Consider the following 21,660-nt stretch of genomic DNA (forward strand, 5'->3'; position numbering starts at 1 on the left):
CACGCACACACTCTTTTTTAAGAAAATGGTGGTGGTGTTGCGTGTTGTTGCATGCTTTTAATCTCAACTTTTTTGTTTTTTGAGACAGGGTTTTGCCATAGTTTTGGAGCCTATCCTGTAATCTCAACTCTCTTAGGAGGCAGTTGGATTTCTCTAAATTTGAGACCAGCCTGGTCTATGTAGCAAATTTCAAGTAGCCAGGGCTGCAAAAATAAATAACAGAAAAAATGAAATAAGGAAAGAAAGAAAAGGAGAGGAGGAGAAGAGATGTCTATAGATAGTCTTCCTTTCTTTTCAGGATCCAGTCTTACACCAGGCCTCCCAAATATTAAGCTAGTGCCCTACCACTGAGCTAGAGCCCCAGTACAGGGACCTTGTGTTAACTGAAACTCAAGTGGAGGGGTATAGTGACTGTCTTTTATTGGTCCCTTGGAAAATGAGAGGAACATGTATTTCAGGGCAAGAATGGCTTGAAAGTTCTTGTCCATAGCACAGGCAGGCTCATATCTTCATTCCTTATCCAGAAGACCAAATATACAAGTTCCTTGTTCTTTTTAATGATACTGGGTCTTACTCATACTTGTGGGAATAAAAGGAGGGAAGGGGGCACCCGGATTTGAACCAGGGACCTCTTGATCTGCAGTCAAATGCTCTACCCCTGAGCTATACCCCCTCACCTTGTCATAGTCCTCTCCCTTGTCCACTTATGGTGACTCACTGTGAGCTGGTTCCACCCACACTGATGCCCTGGAGAGCTCTGTGTTCTCAAGCCTCTCAAGCCTGTGTTTATCTTCTGCTTTGGCTTTGCTTGGCCACCAAGAATCATGGTGGGAACAAAAAAGAATGACAACTGGTTGAAAAGGAAATGGACATCGTGAACAGAAAATCCTGTGATTTGGGCGAGTAAGTATCCCCGATGTCATCGCGCTCCCTGCTACTCTAATGAGCTGTGTGTAGGAAGGAGATGTGTGTATGATGTTGGGGTTTTTTGTTTATGTTTTAGAACTAAGAATTGAACTTAAGGTTTCAAAAATGCTAACTAAATTGTTTATGCTCTTATCATCTAGCTATATTCCTATGTCCCTGGACTTTTTTTCTTTAAAGTCTCTCTATGTGGCCAGTTTAGACTTGACCCTGTGTCCATCTGTCTCAGCCTCTTGGCTAGCTGGGATTAGAGACAAAACACCGAGGACCACTTAAAATGTTAGGATTTTGTTGCCAGGCAGTGATGGCGCACGCCTTTAATTCCAGCCCTTGGAAGCAGAGGCAGGTGGATCTCTGTGAGTTAGAGGCCAGCCTAGTAGTCTACAGGAGCTAGTTCCAGGATAGGCCCTGTCTTCAAAACAAAACAAAACAAAAGCTATGGATGTGTTTTGTTTGTTTTTTTAGAGGGGATAAAAATAAATCAGGGAAATTATTATTTCGACACTTGATACAGGGTCTGTCTATAGTCCTTGTTGGTCTGGAACCCACTCCCACTATGTAACCTAGTCTGGCTTCCTAGTTGTGTGGGTCTTCCCATTTCCAGCTCCTAAGTATTGGGATTACAAGTGTGTGTCACCACATCCAGCTAGGGGTCCACAACCGATTCCTTGTGTATTTTTGCCTTTGTTTATTTGGGTTTGTTTTCTCTATGTCTCTTGTGTTTGAGCACATGTATGCATATGGGCATACACCTGCCACGGAGCACAGGGAGTACCCAGAGAACAATTTGTGGCAGTCAGTATGGGGTAAATTATTTGTGTTTTAATAAATAAAGCTTGCCTGAAGATCAGAGGGCATAGCAGCCACACTAGTCAGCCATATAGGCCAGGGACTGGTAGCACACACCTTTAATCCCAGGACACTGGAGACCTAGGCGACAGATCTCTGTGAGTTCAAGGCCACCCTGGGCTACGCAAGACTGAATTTGTCTAAAAGAGAAACAGAGAGGGGGCTGAAGAAATGGCTCAGTGGTTAAGAGCACTAACTGCTCTTCCAGAGGTCCTGAGTCAATTCCCAGCAACCACATGGTGGCTCACAGCCATCTATAATGAGACCCGGTGCCCCCTTTTGGCCTGCGGGCACACGTGGAAGGAATGCTGTACACATAATAAATAAATAAATAAATCTTAAAAAAAAAAAAAGAGAGAGAGAAACAGAGATCACACAAGGGTGATCCCAGTACTTGGGCTCACACAACTTTAATCCTAGCCCTAGGGAGGTAGAGAGTAATTTGGCTGAGCAGAGAGAGGAATATAAAGGGGAAGAGACAGGGACTCAGTAGAGTGTGGAGTCTGAGGATTACTGATGTTCTCTGATCTTCAGCTGGAACCCCTATATCTATCTCTGGATTTTTATTATTTGTGCAACAAGTCAGTACCCTCTTTCTACCCTGTAGGTGCTGGGAATCTAACTCAGTTTTTCAAGCACAGCTCCCTTCCCAGCTTCTGACCTAGGAGCCTACTGGTACCTGGAGCAGTGTTTTGTTGAGGATTGAGCTCGTAGTACCTAGTGCTAGCTAGAGAGGCTGGTCAGTGGCAGAATGCTGGTGTTTCCATGCACTAGACCACAGGTTTAATCCCTGTCCCTGCCAAGGGAGGATGGACAAATATGGGCCCGTCTCATCACCCCAGCCTAGAAGGAAACAGAGGCTCCCTTGATCCTCTCCCCTCCAAAGGTGAAGCTGAGTGTATAGAAACCAACTTGTTCCCTCCTTCTACCCCAGAGAAGAAAGAACACACCTGGAGACACAAATGCATGTTTAAAAAATATAGAATAGCATTGACAGCTCATCTAAACATCTGTCTTGGAGATTCATGTCAAATACTGTAAAGCAACATCTTCAGAAGACAGGGAATGGAGTGACTTCTCCAAACACTGACGTGCGCTGACGGAGGGCTGGAGTGTTCCTGCGGTAGCCGAATCGGCCGTTTAAGCCCGTCATTATGGGCTTCAGATTGGCATTGTAGTAGTCATGTCCACTCACCTGCTGGAGGGAATGCCCTTGGGAAAGAGAAGAGTAATTGAGCGTGCAGACAGTACCCTCTCGCCTTCCCCACTTAAACCCAGTGAGTCACTGATCCCTACCCCCACAGCTGGAGGCCTCCTTCCCAGAGGCTCTGAGCCCCTTGAAAGAAACCAACAGTGCGGTCGGGGAGACAGAGGTATCCTAGAAATCAAACCCTGCCCCAAGTGAGTTTACATGAGAACTGAGAATGAATGAATGGTATGTGCTGGGCCTGGACTTGGCTCCCAGGAGCTGTAAGGATTTTAACCTCGCCTCTGTCCCATCTGGAGAAAATAAATGGATCCATTTGATCACATGACGCAGAGGACTTTATGGTAATCTTGAGCCCAAAGATGAAGGAAAAAGATGCCAGAAAAAGTTAATCTTCCTCATCCCGCAGCTGCTAAACTGAGCATGCTCAGGGAGCCTAAGTGCCTGTAGGGGCGATCACTGCACACACGCACATGCACACATGCAACGCACACACACACACATGCACACGCACACAGGATGTAGAGTGGATGGAGGGAAACTGAACCGCCATCTCAGCCCTTCTTAGCAAGTCGGTTTAAAATCATACACTGTGTCTGAATTGTGCCATGGGATAAAATGAGGGTGACAGGTACCTAACACACAGTAACTGCTCCAGGAATGAATAGCAGGTACACTGAACACTATTTGCTCATGTATGGAGAGGAAAGCCAGGAGGATACAGTCCTTGACCCTCTTGGCCTCTCTGTACCTGCTTCTCTAACCTCTTGGGAACACGTTTTCCATGACGGGATCACATGAGATGACACTTGCCTGCCCCTCCCCAGTTTCTCCTGTTCAGATATCTCTGTCCTTGACCGAAAATGTGGAAATAATCCACTATCCAGCCATCCCTTCCTGTACCGCCACGATCCTGGAAATGAAGAGGAAAGAGAAGATTGTCAGTTGGGGTTTCTGTTGGGTGAGGTGCAAACTTCCTGGGGCTTCACTGGGGAAGGGCAAAGAGGGCCAGAAGGAACTGGGGGACACATTAAATGTAAACGCACTAACAATCTGCAGAGTCAGCAGTGTGACCAACAGGTAAGGGCTCCGACGTTAGACTGTAGGTCCTAAGTCCAGCTCTGCTACCAGCAAGCTGTGTGCTCACGGGCCAATTGCTGAGCTCCTGCCCTCAGTATTTATCATTAGTGACCAACTGGAAAGCGGCCATGAGATTTCCATGACTTGCTTTAGATAAAAGACCTACTATAATAAAGGCTAAATACACATTTTGTTACTGTTTTGTTACACGTTGTTGGTGGTGGGTTTTTTCCTCAATGCTAGGGACTCCCGTAGGTCAGAGGAAGCCTTAAAGCTATTGAGGATGACCTTGACATCCTGACCCTCACCTGAACGTCCCCCAAGTGTGCGTGTACGTACCACCTCATCCAATTAAAATATCTTGGTTTTTTGTTTGTTTGTTTGTTTGTTTTCTCAAGACAGGGTTTTTCTATGTAGCTTTGAAACCTGTCCTGGGGCTGGTTCAGTATACCAGGCTGGCCTTGAACTCAGAGAGATCCGTCAGCTTCTGCCTCCTGAGTGCTGGGACTAAAGGTGTGTGCCACCACCACCTGATTTTCTTACATCTTTATTCAAATAAAAATACCCAGCACAGGGGGCTGGAGAGATGGCTCAGTGGCTAAGAGCATTGCCTGCTCTTCCAAAGGTCATGAGTTCAATTCCCAGCAACCACATGGTGGCTCACAACCATCTGTAATGAGCTTTAGTGCCCTCTTCTAACCTGCAAGGATAACATGCAGGCAGAACACTGAATACATAATAAATCTTAAAAAAAAAAACCCAGCACAGATATAACTTTAGTGATAAACAATAACAAAACAAAAACACGGGCGGGCATGTGGCCAACTTGGCAGCTCTTGGGAGGCTTCGAGTTTGAAGCTTGGCTACATAGTGAATTCTAGGCCAGCCTGGCCTACTAAGTATGAGACCATCTCAAAAAACAAGCGAACAAACAAACATACAATAAAAATTAAACAAAAGCTTGAGTATGGTAGTGCGTGAACTCTGACACTTAGGAGGTAGAAACAAGAGGATCAGAAGTTCAGCAGCAACTGAGCTGCAGAATGACTTAGATACCAGTCTAATTACATGAAACTCTGCCTCAAAAGAAAGTTGGAGGCAGAACTGGAGAGATGACTCAGTGGTTAAGAGCACTAGAGGCTCCTCCTGAAGACCCAGTTCAATTCCCAGCCCCCACACGAAGGCTCACAACTGTCCGTAACTCTAGTACAGGACATCCAACACCCGATTCTTTCCTATAAGGGCACCAGGCACACTAGTGGTGCACAGACATATGTGCAGGCAAAAAAGCATATGTCTCTGTGTGTGTATGTGTGTGTGTAAGCATGTGTGTGTTTGAAGCTGAATGTAGTAGCACTTGGGAGGCAGAGACGACTGGATCTGTGAGTTCCAAGCCAGCCTGGTCTATATAGCCAGTTTCAGGCCAGCCAGAGACCCATAGTGAGACCCTATCTCAAAAACAAGTAAATAGGGCTGGAGAGATGGCTCAGAGGTTAAGAGCATTGCCTGCTCTTCCAAAGGTCCTGAATTCAATTCCCAGCAACCACATGGTGGCTCACAACCATCTGTAATGGGGTCTGGTGCCCTCTTCTGGCCTTCAGGCATATACACAGACAGAGTGTTGTATACATAATAAATAAATATTAAAAAAAAACAAGTAAATAAACAAAAATAAGAGTAAAAAATAAACTGGTTGTTGTTGGTGTACACCTTTAATCCAGCACTTAAGAAGGCAGAGCCAGGTGGATCTTTGAGTTTGAGGTCAGCCTGGTCTACAGAACAGGTTCCAGGACAGCTATAATGACTACACAGAGAAACGCTCTCTTGAACCCCCACAAATAATAATAAATAAAAATAAAAAATTAAATAAAGAAAATTCAAGTCAGGTGGCATGGGCCTGTAGTCCCAGCACTCAGGACACAGAGGACAAAGGACAAAGTCTGGCTACACAGCCAGACTGTGACTCCAAAACAATAAATAAATAAATAAATAAATAAACTGACATTGTTAGACATACACACCTCCGGCTCCTGCTATACAAGGGACAGAGAGACAGATTGTGTGTCTGTGTACTGGCACTGTACACATATGGACACACACAACGCTAAGGACTACAAAAATCCCCACGATCTCTTCCAAGTGCAGCCTGGTAGGTCCTTTTTGCCTTCACACCACTGAAATCAACGCCAACACTAAGGCAACGGTGTCGGAAGGCCTGCCAGGCGATGTGGCTGCAGTCCTGCACTCTGGTTTTACCTTCTATGGGGGTGGTGAAAGGGATGCAGTAATGAGGTCAATCCAGGACCTCATACAAGTGAGGCAAGTACTGTACCCCTAAACTACATTCTCAGCCCCACTCCCAGTTCAAGGACAGCCTGGGAGACAGGGCGACTACATAAAATAAATAAAAACAAAGAAAGAAAATTAAGCATTGGGAGGAAATGGAACTGTCAATCAACAGCCTAAGGGTCTACAATCCTGGGCAAAAAACTGCTGGAGAGGGCTGTCTGCAGAAATGGGGCTCCCTTTACTTGGGCTCACAGGTGTTGTGAGCCAGCCTTAACCCTGCAACTGTGACAGTATGGGACTGAGGTGCCAGGTTAAGACAGTCCCCTTTGTTTGCTTCACAGAGCTCTATGGAAGTTTCTTCGGGTTTTAAGGACCTATGGTGATCACTCTAAGGCGCCCGCTGTGACATCACAAAGACAAAGACACCTGTTTGTTGGGAGAGACAGACAGGCTTTGTGCCCTCGTCTCTCTTGCAGAAACAAGAAATGAGACTGTGGATGGGGTTCTGGATGGAAAGGACCTCGTGCTCACACCTCTATTCCTCCGTCACAGTACCCCTTCACTCCCCAATTCACCAGCACAGCCGCCGCAGGGTGCCGACCTCAAAGGTGCCCAGCGCCCTGCAGGGCGAGGCCCAGAGTCACGGAAGGGCGAAACCTCAAAGTCCTGGGTCACGAAGGTCAAACCCCAAAAAACTTGCTGCCAGAAGTCTCGGGGTCCTCCGGGATACTCCCAAACCCACCTGATCAGTTTTCCGCAAAATGGGCGGAACCACGTGGCTCCGGAAGTACTGGCGAGTGTGGTAGTCCTGCTGTGGGTTGTAGGGTGGAATCGCGGACCACACCTTGGGCCTCGATAGGCTGTAGGCTTGGGCCATTGTGCTCACAGCCACCCCATCCAAAACAAAGCCCTTTTCGAGTCGCTTAGTACACTCACAAAAACAAGACATCCCAACCACCACAGCCTCTGAATGCTTTCAGGAGAAAAGAGCACTGGATGGGTATTTCACTGCGCATTGTTACGTATGTCAAGGACCTCTCTGAGACGAACCAACCGTATAGTTCTACATTTCAGGTTCCCCACCACGCCCATCGTACTGTGGTGCTGGGATTTAACCCAAGATTTCATGCCTCATATGTGCTAGACAAGCACTCTTTCAGACTGTACTGCGTGTCCAGTCCTCTGCGCGCACACTTCACATCCATAAGTGTTTAAACATTTTATATGCATGAGTGTAGGTGCGCCCGACCAGGCGATGGTGATGCACGCCTTTGATCTCCGCTCTAGGGAGGTAGGTGGAAGCAGGCAGATTTCTGATTTTGAGGCCAGGCTGGTCTACAGAGCGTTCCAGGACAGCCAAGGCTACAAAGAGGAACCCTGTCTCAAAACACCAAAGCAAAAAAAAAAAAAAAAAAAAAGTGGTGACGGAACTTAGTCCCCCTCCAAAGCAGTGCGGCTTTAACATCTCCAGCCATTGCCTCCAGGCTTTTATTTACTTTATTTTTCGAGACAGGGTTTCTCTGTAGCTTTGGAGCCTGTCCCTGAACTCGCTCTGTAGACCAGGCTGGTCTTGAATTCACAGAGATCCGCCTGCCTCTGTCTCCTGAGTACTGGAATTGAGAGAGTCCAGTGGGGCTCACTTGTACATTTGCAACGTGCTCAAGGCCAAACTCAACTAGACTGGGCTACTTCAGATAGACCCGTTCCCAACCCCCAGTTCCCAAGGTAGTTGCAGAGCCAAAAACCACAACTCACTTTTTCTAACCCTCTGTGCAGGACCCTCAGAGCCCTTGTTTCTCTCATCCCACTTTTTAAATCATCTTAGATACCCCAGGCTAGCCTTATTTTTTGATAGCTCCCAAGTGTTGGGATTACAGGTATGTGTTACACTTGGAACCAATTCTTGTCTTCCAGACAGAAAAAAAAAAAGACATGCAATTCTTTGCCAGACATTAAGTAGTGACACATGCCTGACAATGCTGAAGCATGCATAGGCAACCCGTTTATATTGGGTTTCACGGTTTGAGTGGAACAGGTTGCGAGTTCGATCTGACTTCAGAGTCCAGAGCGCTAACCATTACACACAGGGGCTGCTCATTTCCCCAGTTCACCACCCACCCCAAAAATGAAGCCCTACTACAATAGCGGCACTGCCTTGCACACATGCCTCTGCTCACCACTCCAACCCTGCCTACCGCAGATTCATTCTGGCTGAAGCAGGTTGGAAGGTTTTTGGGTATTCCTGGGGATTGAAACCATGGTGTCAGACAGGGAAGCGCTCTATGGCACACTCCAGCCCTTTCACTGCACTTTTACCTCTTCTAGATTCCAGGTACAAAACACAGCTAAGGCCGGGCAGTGGTGGCACACGCCTTTAGTTCTAGCACTTGGGAGGCAGAGGCAGGCTGTGAGTTCAGGGCCAGCCTGGCCTACAGAAAGTTTCAGGACAGGCACCACCAAAAACGAGAGAAACCCTGCCTTTAAAAAAAAAAAAAAAAACAGCTAAGGACTTTTCTGTTCAATGTTGTATAGAAATGATCTTCCAACATTAGAGGAAAAGGTTTGCCAGGTGTAGGCGTGTTCTATAATCCCAGCACTAGTGAGGTAGTGGATGGAGCAAATAGCTGACTTGGGGTTGGAGTTGGCTCAGCATTCAAGAACATTGCTGGTGCCGGGCGGTGGTGGCACACGCCTTTAATCCCAGCACATGGGAGGCAGAGGCAGGCGGATCTCTGTGAGTTCGAGACCAGCCTACAAGAGCTAGTTCTAGGACAGGCTCCAAAACCAGAAACCCTGTCTTGAAAAACCAAAAAAAAAAAAAAAAAAAGAACATTGCTGGTTGCTGGGTAGTGGTGGCACTTGCCTTTAATCCCAGCACTCTGGAGGGCTAGGCAGGTGGAAAGAGTATTGCCTGCTCTTCCAGAGGTCCTGACTTCAGTTCCCAGCAACCATAGTTAACTACAGTTCTGAAGAGCTGACTAACCTTCAGGCCTAACTAAGGGCAGGGCACTGTACAAATATGGTAGATAGTCTAACACCCACAGCCCTAAAATTAACCTGAAAAATTTTAGGCTGGGCATGGTATTTAACCCCAGCAAAAACATGCTACATATACCAAGACTTTGCCCCCCCCCCCCCCCGCAAGTCTCACCAGGTAGTTGTGGTGCATGCCTTAAATCTTAGCACTTGGGAAGCTAAACAGGTAGATGAGGCCAGCCTGGTATTTAATAGCTAGTTCCAGGACAAGCTCAAAAAATACAGAAAAATACCCTGCATCATTGTATGGATACTGCTTTCCCATTTTTTTCCTTTTCAAGACAGGGTCTCACTGTAGCTTTGGAGCCTGTCCTGGTACTAGCTCTGGACACCAGGCTGGCCTCTAATGCCTAGTTGTTTACTATAACCTTTATTGTTTACTATGTATCTCCTTCCCCAGCATGGGGATTAAGGGCATAAGCCACTACCACCTAGGCTACTTCCCCGTCCTATCAAAATAAATAAATAGCCGGGCGGTGGTGGCGCACGCCTTTAATCCCAGCACTCGGGAGGCAGAGGCAGGTGGATCTCTGTGAGTTTGAGACCAGCCTGGTCTACAAGAGCTAGTTCCAGGACAGGCTCCAAAACCACAGAGAAACCCTGTCTCGAAAAACCAAAAAAATAAATAAATAAATAAATAAATAAAGAGGACGGCAAGGTGTAGAGAAGACTCAGTAGCACCAGGTCTTCCAGGACTCAGGATTCAATTCCAAGCACACACATGGTAGCACACAACTCTAACTGCAGTTCAAAGGATCCAGACACCCATGGCGATACACCAATGCATAGCCTCCTACAGGGTGCTAGAGCACTAAGCACTAACCAGAAGTGTACACACATAGGTCATCTGTTAGAAGACACAACGCACCATTCTGTTTTAGGGACTCAAGAGACAAAGAATTTATTTCACACACACACGTTTCTGCTTGCATGTTCACCTGCACACCATGTGTGTGTCTAATACCAGAAGGGGCCTGAAGTTAATGGCTTTTTTCTTAATTGGAGTTACAGCTACCATGTGGGTGCTGAGACTTGAACCCGTGTCCTCTGGAAGAAGGGCCAGTGCTCTTTACAGCTGATCCACCTCCAGCCTCTAAAGATAATCCTCACAAAAGTTAGAAAGTGAAGGTCCCGTCATGTGTTGGTGGCACAAGCCTTTAATCCCAGCACTCAGAAGGCAGAAGCAGGCGGATCTTTGTGAGTTTGAGGCCAGCCTGGGCTACAAGAGCTAGTTCAAGGACAGGCTCCAGAGCCACAGAGAAACCCTGCCTTGAAAAACAAAACAATAAAAAAAAAATAATAAAGTACAGAGAAACCCTGTTTCGAAAAACCAAAAAAAAGTGAAGGTCACACACAGAGTTGGCATTCAGCAGTTTCCATCTCAAAGCTGGCATTGGTGAAGGTGTCAAGAAAGCCTTTTAATGAATCTATTTTACAAATGCACCGGAGAGTCACGCAATGCTGCCTGCATTCGATGCAATCCTGGGCCACAAGTCTGCACACTCCTTTGCAACTGGACCCGTGATAGCAGAACCTGCACAGAACAGAAGACAGGTTAGACAAAGGGCTCCCTGTTGATGCTCCTAGAACAGTGAATCACCCAGCCCAAGACACAGGCGATGCTGGGAACTGCCTCCTACCTTTCATCTCGCCTTTATTGTTTACTATGACCCCTGCGTTGTCTTCAAAATAGAGAAACACCCCATCTTTTCTTCGATATGACTTTCGTTGTCGAATTACAACGGCTGGATGGACTAAGGAGGAAGAACAGGGCAGCAGTTATTACCCGGTGAAGTCCTAGCATGCAGCCCTCTCCACAGAAAGTCTCTCACCACTAGGTTCCCATCACCTACCGCAAGGCGAAGATTCAATGCAACCCACCACCCTTTAACAGCCATCATATTTGTGCAGAAATAGGTATTCCTTCCCAAGGATAATTCCAAAATACAAACTTAAGCACTGTCTACTACACCTCTCTCTTATCTAGCAAGCTAGGACCACAGGAAGTCAGTGCTCAGTTGATAGCATTTGCCTTGTGTGCAAGGGTGATGCAGTGACTCTACTGACAGCACATCACATCATCAGATGTGGTGGACGTGCCCACATGCCTGTAACCTTCACAACAGCCTCAAACATTAAGTACAGGCAGTAAAAATGTATTTGTCTATACAGCTAACATACCCAGAGAACCGTTACTATGTCTGATGTGTTACCCCTAACTTCCCAACTGATGCCCAGCATGCAGTGACAGCACACTACTCCTTACTAAGGACAGGATGTTTTCTTAGACTTTATGTGTACAGAAATGACAAGCCATTCATTCTGTTACTTTCCCTAGTGATGAAGTACTTATAAAGTTTGATCTTTGACTTATCCCAGGCTGCCCATTAACCACCTCTGAAAACAATGGCATTAAACACCTGTTAATTACTTATTTATATAGAGCAGTCACCATGTGGTAATGTCCATTAACACAAGGAAAAACAAACCCAGATCACTTTGAGACCTTACTGACATCAGACAGGACACATAATATGAACCACCATCTCTTCAGAGCCTAAAAGCTGGATTTCTTGTAACCCCAACTGCTTTGTGTTAGAGAATGGATCAAGGCCTTGCACACCAGGTCAAATTTTCTTAGCATTGAGTTGCCCATGCAAGTCTGAAACTCAGAACCATTCTGCCTAAGTCTCCAGAACAGATGGAATGAAGTCCTCTGCCACCTAGCCTGGCTCCCATTTTTACTGTGTAATTAGAACTAAGCTCGAGGTTATCTCTTTAAAAGCCCCCTCTCTTTCCTGCATTTTCAAATCTAAGTACTATCTTTGTGAGAATAGGACTAAATTCCCAAAGACAGAGATTCTTACTACCTTTCTCCCACCTGACACCCACCTACAAAGGCACTGGAGATTCTTAACTCTGACAGAAACTAAAGGTGTCTCCACCAGTGGTGCCGACAACAGTACATCTGGCTGTCATCCGACCCACAAAGTAAGGGGCATGTGCTCTGCTCTTCCCTGACAGCTTCCAGAGCCACCAACCAGACCCTGGATGTGTTCTGAGAAGAGGACCAGCCCTTGGAGATACACACACCATTCCCTTAAGAAGTATGAAGGGGAACAAAAAAAGTGTCCTTTCATTTTTTTTCTGGCTGTTTTTTGTGAGACAGGGTTTCTGTGTAGTCCTAGCTGTCCTGGAACTTGCTCTATAGACCAGGCTGTCCTCAAACTCATAGACCCGCTGTCTCGGCCTTCGAGCAATTGTATAAGGCACGTGACACCACCGCTGCCGGCAGTATAGTGTTGCTATAATACAATAATCACAACCCCACATGGCATATCTGTACTATCCTGCAGAACTTCCCTGGGAAAAAAAAGAACATTAATTTGGTGGCACGTGTTTTTAAATCCAGCAGCTGGAAAACCGAGTTGAATGAAAGCCAGCCAGGTCTACAGTGAAATTCTAGAGCTCTAAAGTCAGACAGCTCAAGGGGGAGGGGGGGGCTTGGAGTCTTGTGCTTTTTAAGTCATACCTATGGGAACACTTTTCAGGGTTGTCCATCACTCCCTGTTTATTGCTGTCACAAAAAGAAACATGCCTGTGGTGACAGGAGCCTTTAAAGCTGTGCTTGTCTCGTGTGCACACCAACACACCCATCAGTATGACCATGTGCACGGATGAACCTTGCCAGTGAGCCTACACTAGAACCTGCCTAGGAAAACAACAGGATGTTCCATAAACCAAAGCAGTTGGTCCCGTGCCTGTAAACCCAATCCTGAGGCCCAGCTCAACATTTAAAACATCGCCTCAAAAGGTCCCCAAACAGCAGGGAGAGGCACTGATCAACAGCCTATGAACGTAATGTCACGTAGAGGTTTTTGGCGACCAAAAATTTATCCCCCTTTCCGCCACACAGAGAATGCCAACTGCTTTGAGCACTCACCCTTTTTTCTCAGCTCTGGTTTGCCTTTCTTAACCGTGGCCATCACCATGTCGCCCACACCAGCAGCAGGAAGTCTGTTCAGCCGTCCCTTGATTCCTTTCACAGAGATGATATACAAATTTTTGGCTCCTACGGGAAATAAAACAAACGTAAACAAAGACGGCAGCATTGCCAGTTTGGGCCACAATGAGGTAAGTCAGCCTCAAAAAGCCAAAAGAAACAAAAGCGAGTCCTAAATGCTTCCCAAGTCCCTCACTCACTAGACAGGCGAGCAGTCTTTCACAAGTATCGTGTCACAACACCGATTGAAGTAAGCAACACACCATGTTGTCACTTCACCCAAAAGTGGTGTTTTCACTCTGCCCCTTCTTGACGGCTCAGTGGGTCACTAGCAAAAGGCCCACTGAGTGCTTTTAAAAGGGGGGTATCGCGCCGGGCACAGCACCAGGCCTCACCTGTATTGTCAGCACAGTTGATCACAGCTCCTACCGGAAGACCCAGGGATATCCGGAATTTCGCTCCGGAGGACCCACCACGTCCTGTGTGGAGGGAAAGACACAAGATTTAATGGCCACTGTTTCCAGGGCTTCTAGTCTCCATCACAACCCCAAACTATGCAAGACTAGCCTATCCTCGGCTGCCTCCCATATTACCATCCTCCTGTCGAGGGGAAGGGGATGGAACGATTCCATTCTCGCCTCAACTTTTACATTCGGGAAAGGCGCGGGATCGCATTAGCAGCCCCAACCAGGTGGACGGCTACGTCACTGCTGCAGCCGTACGCGGGGCGACCTCATGGGCTCCGTGCAGCCCCACGCTCCGCTCCTGCCAGCTCAGGCCCCAACTCGGCCGCCCTCCTCCCGGGGCTTTCTAAAGCCTCCGCGGCGCCCATCCTCTCCCTCTCCGGCCCAAGGACGCCAAAGCACCGCCGCCGCCCGGAGCTGTCGCCACAGCAGAGACCGGGCGCCCCGAGCGGCGGATGCCAGCGGATCCCCCGAAACCCGAACGCTCACCTCGCTTCGACATCTTGAATGCCCGGAAAGAGTCAAAAAGGAAGTAATTACAAGGGACACTGGGATATGAACTGGAAGCCCCGCCCAGTCATCCACGTGACCGGACCTGCTCACACCCGCCTCTTACCGCCGTGTCGCAGCTAAATGACGCACAACCCTGGGGCGTCTTCGCGGCATCAGGGAGTTGCAAGCTGTGGTTTCATTTTTTAGGCACAAATGAGTTTGGTTCCCTTTCCATCACCCTCGGAAGTAACCGGAGGCGTGGAGATATTGTTTCTTGTCTTTATTAATTGGCCCAACCGCTTCTTTCGAGCTTCGTTGCTAAGCAGGTCTCCGGATACTGGGAATTCAAAAATAATTCGTTCATCGAGCGTGGTGGTACACTCTGGTAATCCCAGGGTTGGGAAACAGGCAGGATAATTTCCGCGATTTCGACGTTAGCCTGAGTTACCCAATGAGGTCGTTTTTCAGAACAAATAGCTACATAAATAAAAATGAATTGCTCTGTCAGGGTTCCCAAAGAACAGACAAAGCTGAGGAAAGAGCGAGCTCAGAATGGTTTCATTAGGTTGTGGAACAATGGCTGCGGAGCGCTTACAAATCGCTCCGTGTGTTTGGTACCATTACAGTCTATTTGTTTTGTTTTTCAAAGTGAAGAAAGAATACTCCCCCCCCCCCCCCGGATTCTCGAAACAGGGTTTCTTTGTGTAGACTTAGCTGTCTTTGCTGTCCAGAAAATATTGGAAAAAAAAAGGGGGGGATTCCTTTTTGCTTTTTATTTCTGTGTCGTCTGTGTGTGTTTTTGTTATGTAAAATCATGGTCAGAAAGACCTCTCCATGAATAAAGGTGCTTGACACATCAGCCAGACCACGGCGTTTGACCACTAAAACCCATGTAAAAGTGGAAGGAGTGAACCAATTCCATAAAGTTTTCCTCTGACCCCCCTGTCATAGTTACTGTCTATTGCTATGAAGAGACAGCATGACCAAGGCAAATTATAAAAGAAAGCATTTAAGCGGGGGCTGGCTTCCTGATCAGAGGATAAATCCATGACTATTATGGTAGGGAGCACGGCAGCAGGAGAACCTGAGGCAGCTGAGGTTTGACATCTCACCACAAGTTGGAGGTAGGCAACAAGAGACTAACTAGGCCTGGTAGGAGCTTTCAGAACGTCCAAGCATACCCCTAGGGACACACCTCCTCCAACAAGGCCACACCCTGTAATCCTTCCCCAAACAGTTCCCCACCAACTAGGATCCAAGCATTCATATATAAAAACCTATGAGGGAAGCTGGATGGTGGTGGCACACGCCTTTAATCCTAGCATTTAGGAGGCAAGTGGGTCTCTGTGAGTTCGAGGCAAGCTAGTTCAAAAAACACAGGGTCGCTGGGCGATGGTGGCGCACGCCTTTAATCCCAGCACTCGGGAGGCAGAGGCAGGCGGATCTCTGTGAGTTCGAGACCAGCCTGGTCTACAGAGCTAGTTCCAGGACAGGCTCCAAAGCCACAGAGAAACCCTGTCTCGAAAAACCAAAAAAAAAAAAAAAAAAAAAAAAAAAAAAACACAGGGTCTTTCATAATTTGCTCCATAAGTGTTCCATATAGCCTTGAGGTCACTCTGTGACCCAGGCAGGACTTGAATATGTAATCCTCCTGGTTCAGAGAGTTGGAATTATTGAACTGTGCCACAATGCTCAGCTTTTTTTTTTTCAAGACAGGATTTCTCCATGTAATAGCCCTAGCTGTCCTGGAACTAGCTCTTGTAGACAAAGTTGGCCTTGAACTCGCAGAGATCCACCTGACTCTGCCTCCTGAGTGCTGGGATTAAAGGTATGCAACCATCACCTGGTCTCTTAATTTTATTTTTATTTATTTTTTTTTTTTTTTGGTTTTTTTGAGACAGGGTTTCTCTGTAGCATTGGAGCCTGTCCTGGAACTAGCTCTTGTAGACCAGGCTGGCCTCGAACTCACAGAGATCCGCCTGCCTCTGCCTCCCGAGTGCTGGGATTAAAGGCGTGCGCCACCACTGCCCGGCCTTCTTAACTTTTTTTGACACAGAATCTCATTGTGTTTCCCTGGCTGTCCTGGAACAAGGTATTTTCTCCACAATCAGTTGAGAACCATTATGTTGGGGCTGGAGAGATGGCTCAGTGGTTAAGAACATTGCCTGCTCTTCCAGGGGTCCTGAGTTCAATTCCCAGCAACCACATGGTGGCTCACAACCATCTGTAGTGAGGTCTGGTGCCCTCTTCTGGTCTTCAAGAATACACACGGACAGAGCATTGTATACATAATAAATAGATAAATATTTAAAAAAAAATAAGAGAACCATTATGTCGGGAAGAGAGATCTTAGGAACCAAGCACAGGGGTGATAAACGAAAAATGAGTGTGACTTGCTCCCTGCGACTAGAGAAAATTTAAACAGAAAAATAAAAACCTAAAATGGAGGCTGGAATCCACCAGTATTCTTCTATAGTAGCCATCTTCTCTTTCCTCCAGTTCTCCTTCCTCCTCCCCTTCATCACCCCCTTCTTCATCAATGTCCTCCAATTCTTCTCCATGATCATCATCTTCTGCTTCTCCTTCTTCATCATCTGTATCAGCAACCAAATAGTTTTGCAAGGGATTTGAATGAATGTCACATTTTTTGAGACAGGATCTCTTTGTGTACCTCTGACTATATAGACAAGGATGGCTGTCCTGGAACTTACTCTAGACCAGGCTGTCCTGGAACTCACAGAGATCCACCTACCTCTACCTTCTGAGTGCTGGGATTAAATGTGTTAGCCACTGTCTTAGGGTTATTATTGATGGGATGAAACAACATGACCAAAAGCAAGTTGGGGAGGACAGGGTTCCACATCATTGGAGAAAGTCAAAATAGGAACTTAAGCAGGGCAGGGACTGGAGTCAGGAGCTGATGCAGAAGCCATGAGGGGTACTGTTCACTGGCTTGCTCTTTATGTCCGGCTCAGGCTGCTTTCTCATAGAACTAGGCCTGCCAGCACCCACTATGGGCTGGGCCATCCCCAATCAGTCACTAATTAAGAAGATGCCTGACAGACTTGCCTACAGCTTGATCTTATAAAGACATTTTCCTGGATGTCACTCTGTAGACCAGGCTAGCTTTGAACTTTCATAGATCTGCCTGATGTGATGAAGCCTTTTTCTTAATTGAGGTCCCCTCCTTTCTGGTGATTTAGCTTATGTCAAGTTGACATAAAATTATACAACACAAAACCTGTCAGTGGTGGCACATGCCTTTAATCCCAGCACTCAGGAGGCAGAGGTAGGTGGATCTCTGTGAGTCCAAGGTCAACCTGGTCTACAAAATGAGTTCTAGGACAGCCAAAGCTAAACAGTGAAATCCTATCTACACCCCCAAAACAACAACAACAACAAACCTATCCAGCCGGGCGGTGGTGGGGCACGCCTTTAATCCCAGCACTCGGGAGGCAGAGGTAGGCGGATCTCTGTGAGTTCGAGACCAGCCTGGTCTACAGGAGATAGTTCCAGGACAGGCTCCAAAACCACAGAGAAACCCTGTCTCGAAAAACAAAAACAAAAACAAAAACAAACAAACAAAAAAAAAAACCTATCCAGCCAAGTTGTTTGGCTGCCAAACATCACCTTTGATGACCTCTTCTAACTCACCTGCCCCTTCACAGAATGGCTGGTGAAACAGGTAAAGAAGTTGTCTGATGCTTCATGCTACCTACCTCTTCCTGCTGGCTTTATTCTGTGTCTGACTTGAATGTTTTGTCAAATCCTTTCCAGACTTTTATTTCCATGCATTTTGAAGATGGACCACCACTATCATCTGGATGAAGTTCTTTGGAGATACTTTCTTTTTTTAACTTTCTTTTCTGGTTTTTCCAGGTAAGGTTTCAAGGCCAGCCTGGTCTACTGGTCTACAAAGTGAGTTCCAAGACAGATAGAGCTGTTACAGAAAAAGCCATGTCTCAAAAAAACAAAACAAAAAACCAAAAAACAAACAGACAAACAAACAAAAAAACCAAAACCAAAAAACCCACAAAAAACAAAAGCAACAACAAAAACCCAAACAAACAAAAACTGTAAGTAAACTGAAAGGTCAGACACCCAGGATGCTTTCAAACAGAATGAATATCTCCATCTGAAAGCAAAACAAAAGGTATGTCACACATCCACCTTAAACCACCATCTCAGAACCAACTTAGGGCTTCTCAATCAAACCACAGGATGCTGGAGCCATGGAAAGACCATTTCCCTGAGGCAGTGCCAGGCACTTGGGTACTGGGAGATGATGTTCGCACTGGATGCCGATCTGGGGGACTCCTCTGGTGAAAAGTGGACTTTCCCAGGCTGTAGTGGTACATGCTTTTAATCCCAGTCCTTGGGAGGCAGAGGCAGGTGGATCTTTGTGAGTTTGAGGCCAGCCTGGTCTACAAGAGCTAGTTTCAAGACAGGCTCCAAAGCTATAGGGAAACCTTGTCTCGAAAAAACAAAACAAACAAAAAAAAACACAAAGAAAACATGAATCAAAGCTTTTTTTGTATGTTTGTTTTGTCCTGGGATTACAGGCATGTGCCTTCATGCCTGCTCTTAATACACTTTTAAAAGGAATTGGTGAAAACACCAGGGAGGCGAGTGATGTCAAGGTGGGAAACCCCTTGGATAGTGCTGGAATGTTTTCTGATGACATTCTTAGTCTTTGATTGGTGTTCCTACATTCCAGAAGGATTTGCCTAATAGTCACAAGGATGTTAGGTCACTCATAGACATCTGCAATTAAAGGGTAATCCTCTATTTAGGGGATGAGATAGCCCAAGATAATCTGACTGGGACCTGCAACATTCCTGTCCACAGTCATTGACGTCCACCCTGCCCCCAGACTGTGTTTCTCTGTAGCTTTGGCTGTCCTGAAACTGGCTCTGTAGACCAGGCTGACCTTGAATTTACAGAGTCCGCCTGCCTCTGCCTCCTGAGATTGCGGAGATTAAAGGTGTACTAACCTCTTTTTTTTCCAGACAGAGTCTCCTGTATCCCAGGTTGGCTTTAAACTCACTGGACTTGAACTCCTGGTCCTCCTGCCTCTGATTTCCAAGTGCTGGGATTGCAAATGTGTACCACAAAGCCCAGCCTTTCAGCGATATGTGTTTGTTTAAGACTGGAACTTACATTTCTTGCTTCCTTTCCTTCCCTCCAACCATCCCATATACTGCTCCCTTTGAAAATCATTGCCTCTTTTTACCATTGTTATTGCATACATATGTGTATTTCTATATACATTTATTTTTCTAAATATAACCTGTCTCACCCATATGATGTTACTTGTACACATGTTTTCAGACTTACCATTTGAACTGGACAACCAATTGTTGTACTAACCCTGGGGAGAACCAGCTCTCCTGCTTCTAGCTTTACTCAATTGCCTGACATTCTTTTTCTTTTTTTTTTTTTTTTCAAGACAGGGTTTTGCTGTAGCTATCAATCAAGCCTATCCTGGAATTAGCTCTTGTAGACCAGGTTGGCCTCGAACTCACAAGGATCCACTTGCCTCTGCCTCCTGAGTGCTGGGATTAAAGGTGCGTGTCACCACCGCCTGGCTCTGACATTCTTTATGTAGGATTGAGGCCTTGTGGGGTTTTCCCTGTCCAGTTTAGCATATTCATTGATATTGTCCTTGTCCAGCTCACTTTTGGGTGGTCATGTTGGTGAGACTTTAGGGCTGTAGCTTCTGATGTGACACAATCTCTCTGGTCCTCTGACTCTTACAGTCAATCTCTCATCCCCTCTTCTACAGTGTTCCCTGAGATCTAGGTGCAGGAGTTGTTTCATAGCAAGGAAATGCATCCTAAGGTTCACAGTGAGCCAGGCAGGGCGCCAAGCAAGGACTTTGAGAACACAAAGGATACAAAGTGATCCGGTACTCAATAAACACACGTAGACGGATTGAATCCATTAGGCCTGGGCTCCACAACTCTGCATTTTGATTGGTGGTGTTTTCTGTAATGGTCTCAATTGCAAATAGAAGTTTCCTTGGTTGGGGTGAAGATTACATTTATGTGAGTAAAAATCTGTTAGAGCACTAACCCTCAGTGTAAAGTCTTAGATTTCATCATCAAAGACCTGTCTTAGATGTTCTCTATGCGTTTTGATTTTAGAGAACTTGTTTTGTTTTGTTTTGTTTGTTTGTTTTTCGAGACAGGGTTTATTTATGTAGCTTTGGAGCTTGTTCTAGGGTTTGTTCTGTAGATCAGCCTGGCCTCGAACTTACAGAGAACCTCCTGCTTCTGCCTCCTGAGTACTGGGATTATGAAGCATACCCACCGCCGCCCAGCTTGGAGTACTTCTTACGTGTCCAATATTTTAAATTGCATTTAAAACACGCGCGCAGGCCGGGCGGTGGTGGCACACGCCTTTAATCCCAGCACTCGGGAGGCAGAGGCAGGCGGATCTCTGTGAGTTCGAGACCAGCCTGGTCTACAAGAGCTAGTTCCAGGACAGGCTCCAAAACCACAGAGAAACCCTGTCTTGTAAAACCAAAAAAATAAATAAATAAATAAAATAAAACACGCGCGCAAGCATGCGCGCGCACGTGTGTGTGTGTGTGTGTGTGTGTAAGCCTGAAGACAGCTGTGGGAACTGACTCTCTCTCCTTACGCTACGTGGGCCCCAGGGACTGAACTCGGGTCGACAGGTCTGGTGGTAAACCCCTTGACCTGTTGAGCTGTCTCACCCACCCCAAGTCCAGGTGGACTGTGTGTTTATTGAGTACCGGATCACTTTGCATCCTTTGTGTTCTCCAAAGTCCTTGCTTGGCGCCCTGCCTGGCTCACTGTGAACCTTAGGATGCATTTCCTTGCCAATCTACAAGCTACGTAACTTCAGTTACAGGATTGCTCCGTGACTGCACCCAGCGGCTGAGTGTTGTTGAGAAAAAGCACATTTGTGTCACTCTGCCCACCTCTCAAAGATTTGTCTAGCGTTCCTAGACCTCTGCCCAAGTATGTCCAATTTGTTCCTTTCCAAAATGACCACCACATGGCTTCTCCTGTTTTGAACCTCCCAGCTGAAGAGCGCGCCCGTTCCTTTCTGCAGAAAGCAGTTGCAGGGTGTGATGGTAGACAGTAACTATAGAGGACCTAAACTAGTAGGGTTGCCAACTGCCGTGCTGGTAATACACACAGCGGGGCTGGGGAGATGGCTCAGTGGCTAAGAACATTGGCTGCTCTTCTAGAGTTCAGTTCTCAGCACCCACACGGCAGGTCACGGCTATCTGTAACTTCTGTTCTAAGGGATCCGACATCTTCATACAGGCAAACACCAATACA

The 21,660-nt window shown here is 46.6% G+C and overlaps 2 protein-coding genes and 2 non-coding genes across 4 annotated transcripts; all 4 read right to left on the bottom strand.

Annotated features, from left to right (window-relative positions):
- Positions 1–601: 601 nt before the first annotated feature.
- Positions 602–673, bottom strand: Trnac-gca. The gene has a single exon. It is a non-coding gene; the product is annotated as a tRNA-Cys (tRNA).
- A 2,070-nt stretch (positions 674–2,743) lies between these two features.
- On the bottom strand, positions 2,744–7,295 carry LOC121442302 (uncharacterized protein C17orf98 homolog). Its single transcript, XM_041643790.1, has 3 exons — positions 7,092–7,295; positions 3,794–3,893; positions 2,744–2,985 (listed from the first exon to the last, which is right to left on the bottom strand). The coding sequence occupies exons 1-3, from the start codon at positions 7,224–7,226 to the stop codon at positions 2,825–2,827; spliced, it is 396 nt and encodes a 131-aa protein (XP_041499724.1). The 5' UTR covers positions 7,227–7,295; the 3' UTR covers positions 2,744–2,824.
- A 3,487-nt stretch (positions 7,296–10,782) lies between these two features.
- On the bottom strand, positions 10,783–14,417 carry LOC121442427 (60S ribosomal protein L23). The gene is made up of 5 exons (XM_041643980.1): positions 14,342–14,417; positions 13,784–13,867; positions 13,329–13,457; positions 11,026–11,139; positions 10,783–10,919 (listed from the first exon to the last, which is right to left on the bottom strand). Exons 1-5 carry the CDS (start codon positions 14,352–14,354, stop codon positions 10,837–10,839), a joined length of 423 nt encoding a protein of 140 aa, XP_041499914.1. The 5' UTR covers positions 14,355–14,417; the 3' UTR covers positions 10,783–10,836.
- LOC121442524 lies at positions 13,617–13,751 on the bottom strand. Its single transcript, XR_005973566.1, has one exon. It is a non-coding gene; the product is annotated as a small nucleolar RNA SNORA21 (small nucleolar RNA).
- Positions 14,418–21,660: the final 7,243 nt, after the last annotated feature.

Source organism: Microtus oregoni, unplaced genomic scaffold (genome assembly GCF_018167655.1).
Source record: "Microtus oregoni isolate MIOR12 unplaced genomic scaffold, Mior012 000091F_ref0000469, whole genome shotgun sequence".
Classification (NCBI taxonomy): Eukaryota; Metazoa; Chordata; class Mammalia; order Rodentia; family Cricetidae; genus Microtus; species Microtus oregoni.

Coding starts and splice junctions, on each gene's coding strand:
- LOC121442302 (XM_041643790.1), bottom strand. CDS start 7,226: ATGGCCCAAGCCTACAGCCTATCGAGGCCCAAGGTGTGGTCCGCGATT. Junction 3,894..7,091: donor TTTTGCGGAAAACTGATCAG/GTGGGTTTGGGA, acceptor CTTCATTTCCAG/GATCGTGGCGGTACAGGAAG. Junction 2,986..3,793: donor GAGAAACTGGGGAGGGGCAG/GCAAGTGTCATC, acceptor CTCTTTCCCAAG/GGCATTCCCTCCAGCAGGTG.
- LOC121442427 (XM_041643980.1), bottom strand. Junction 11,140..13,328: donor ACCAGAGCTGAGAAAAAAGG/GTGAGTGCTCAA, acceptor CTTCCTCCTTAG/TCCATCCAGCCGTTGTAATT. Junction 10,920..11,025: donor CAATAAAGGCGAGATGAAAG/GTAGGAGGCAGT, acceptor TGTTCTGTGCAG/GTTCTGCTATCACGGGTCCA.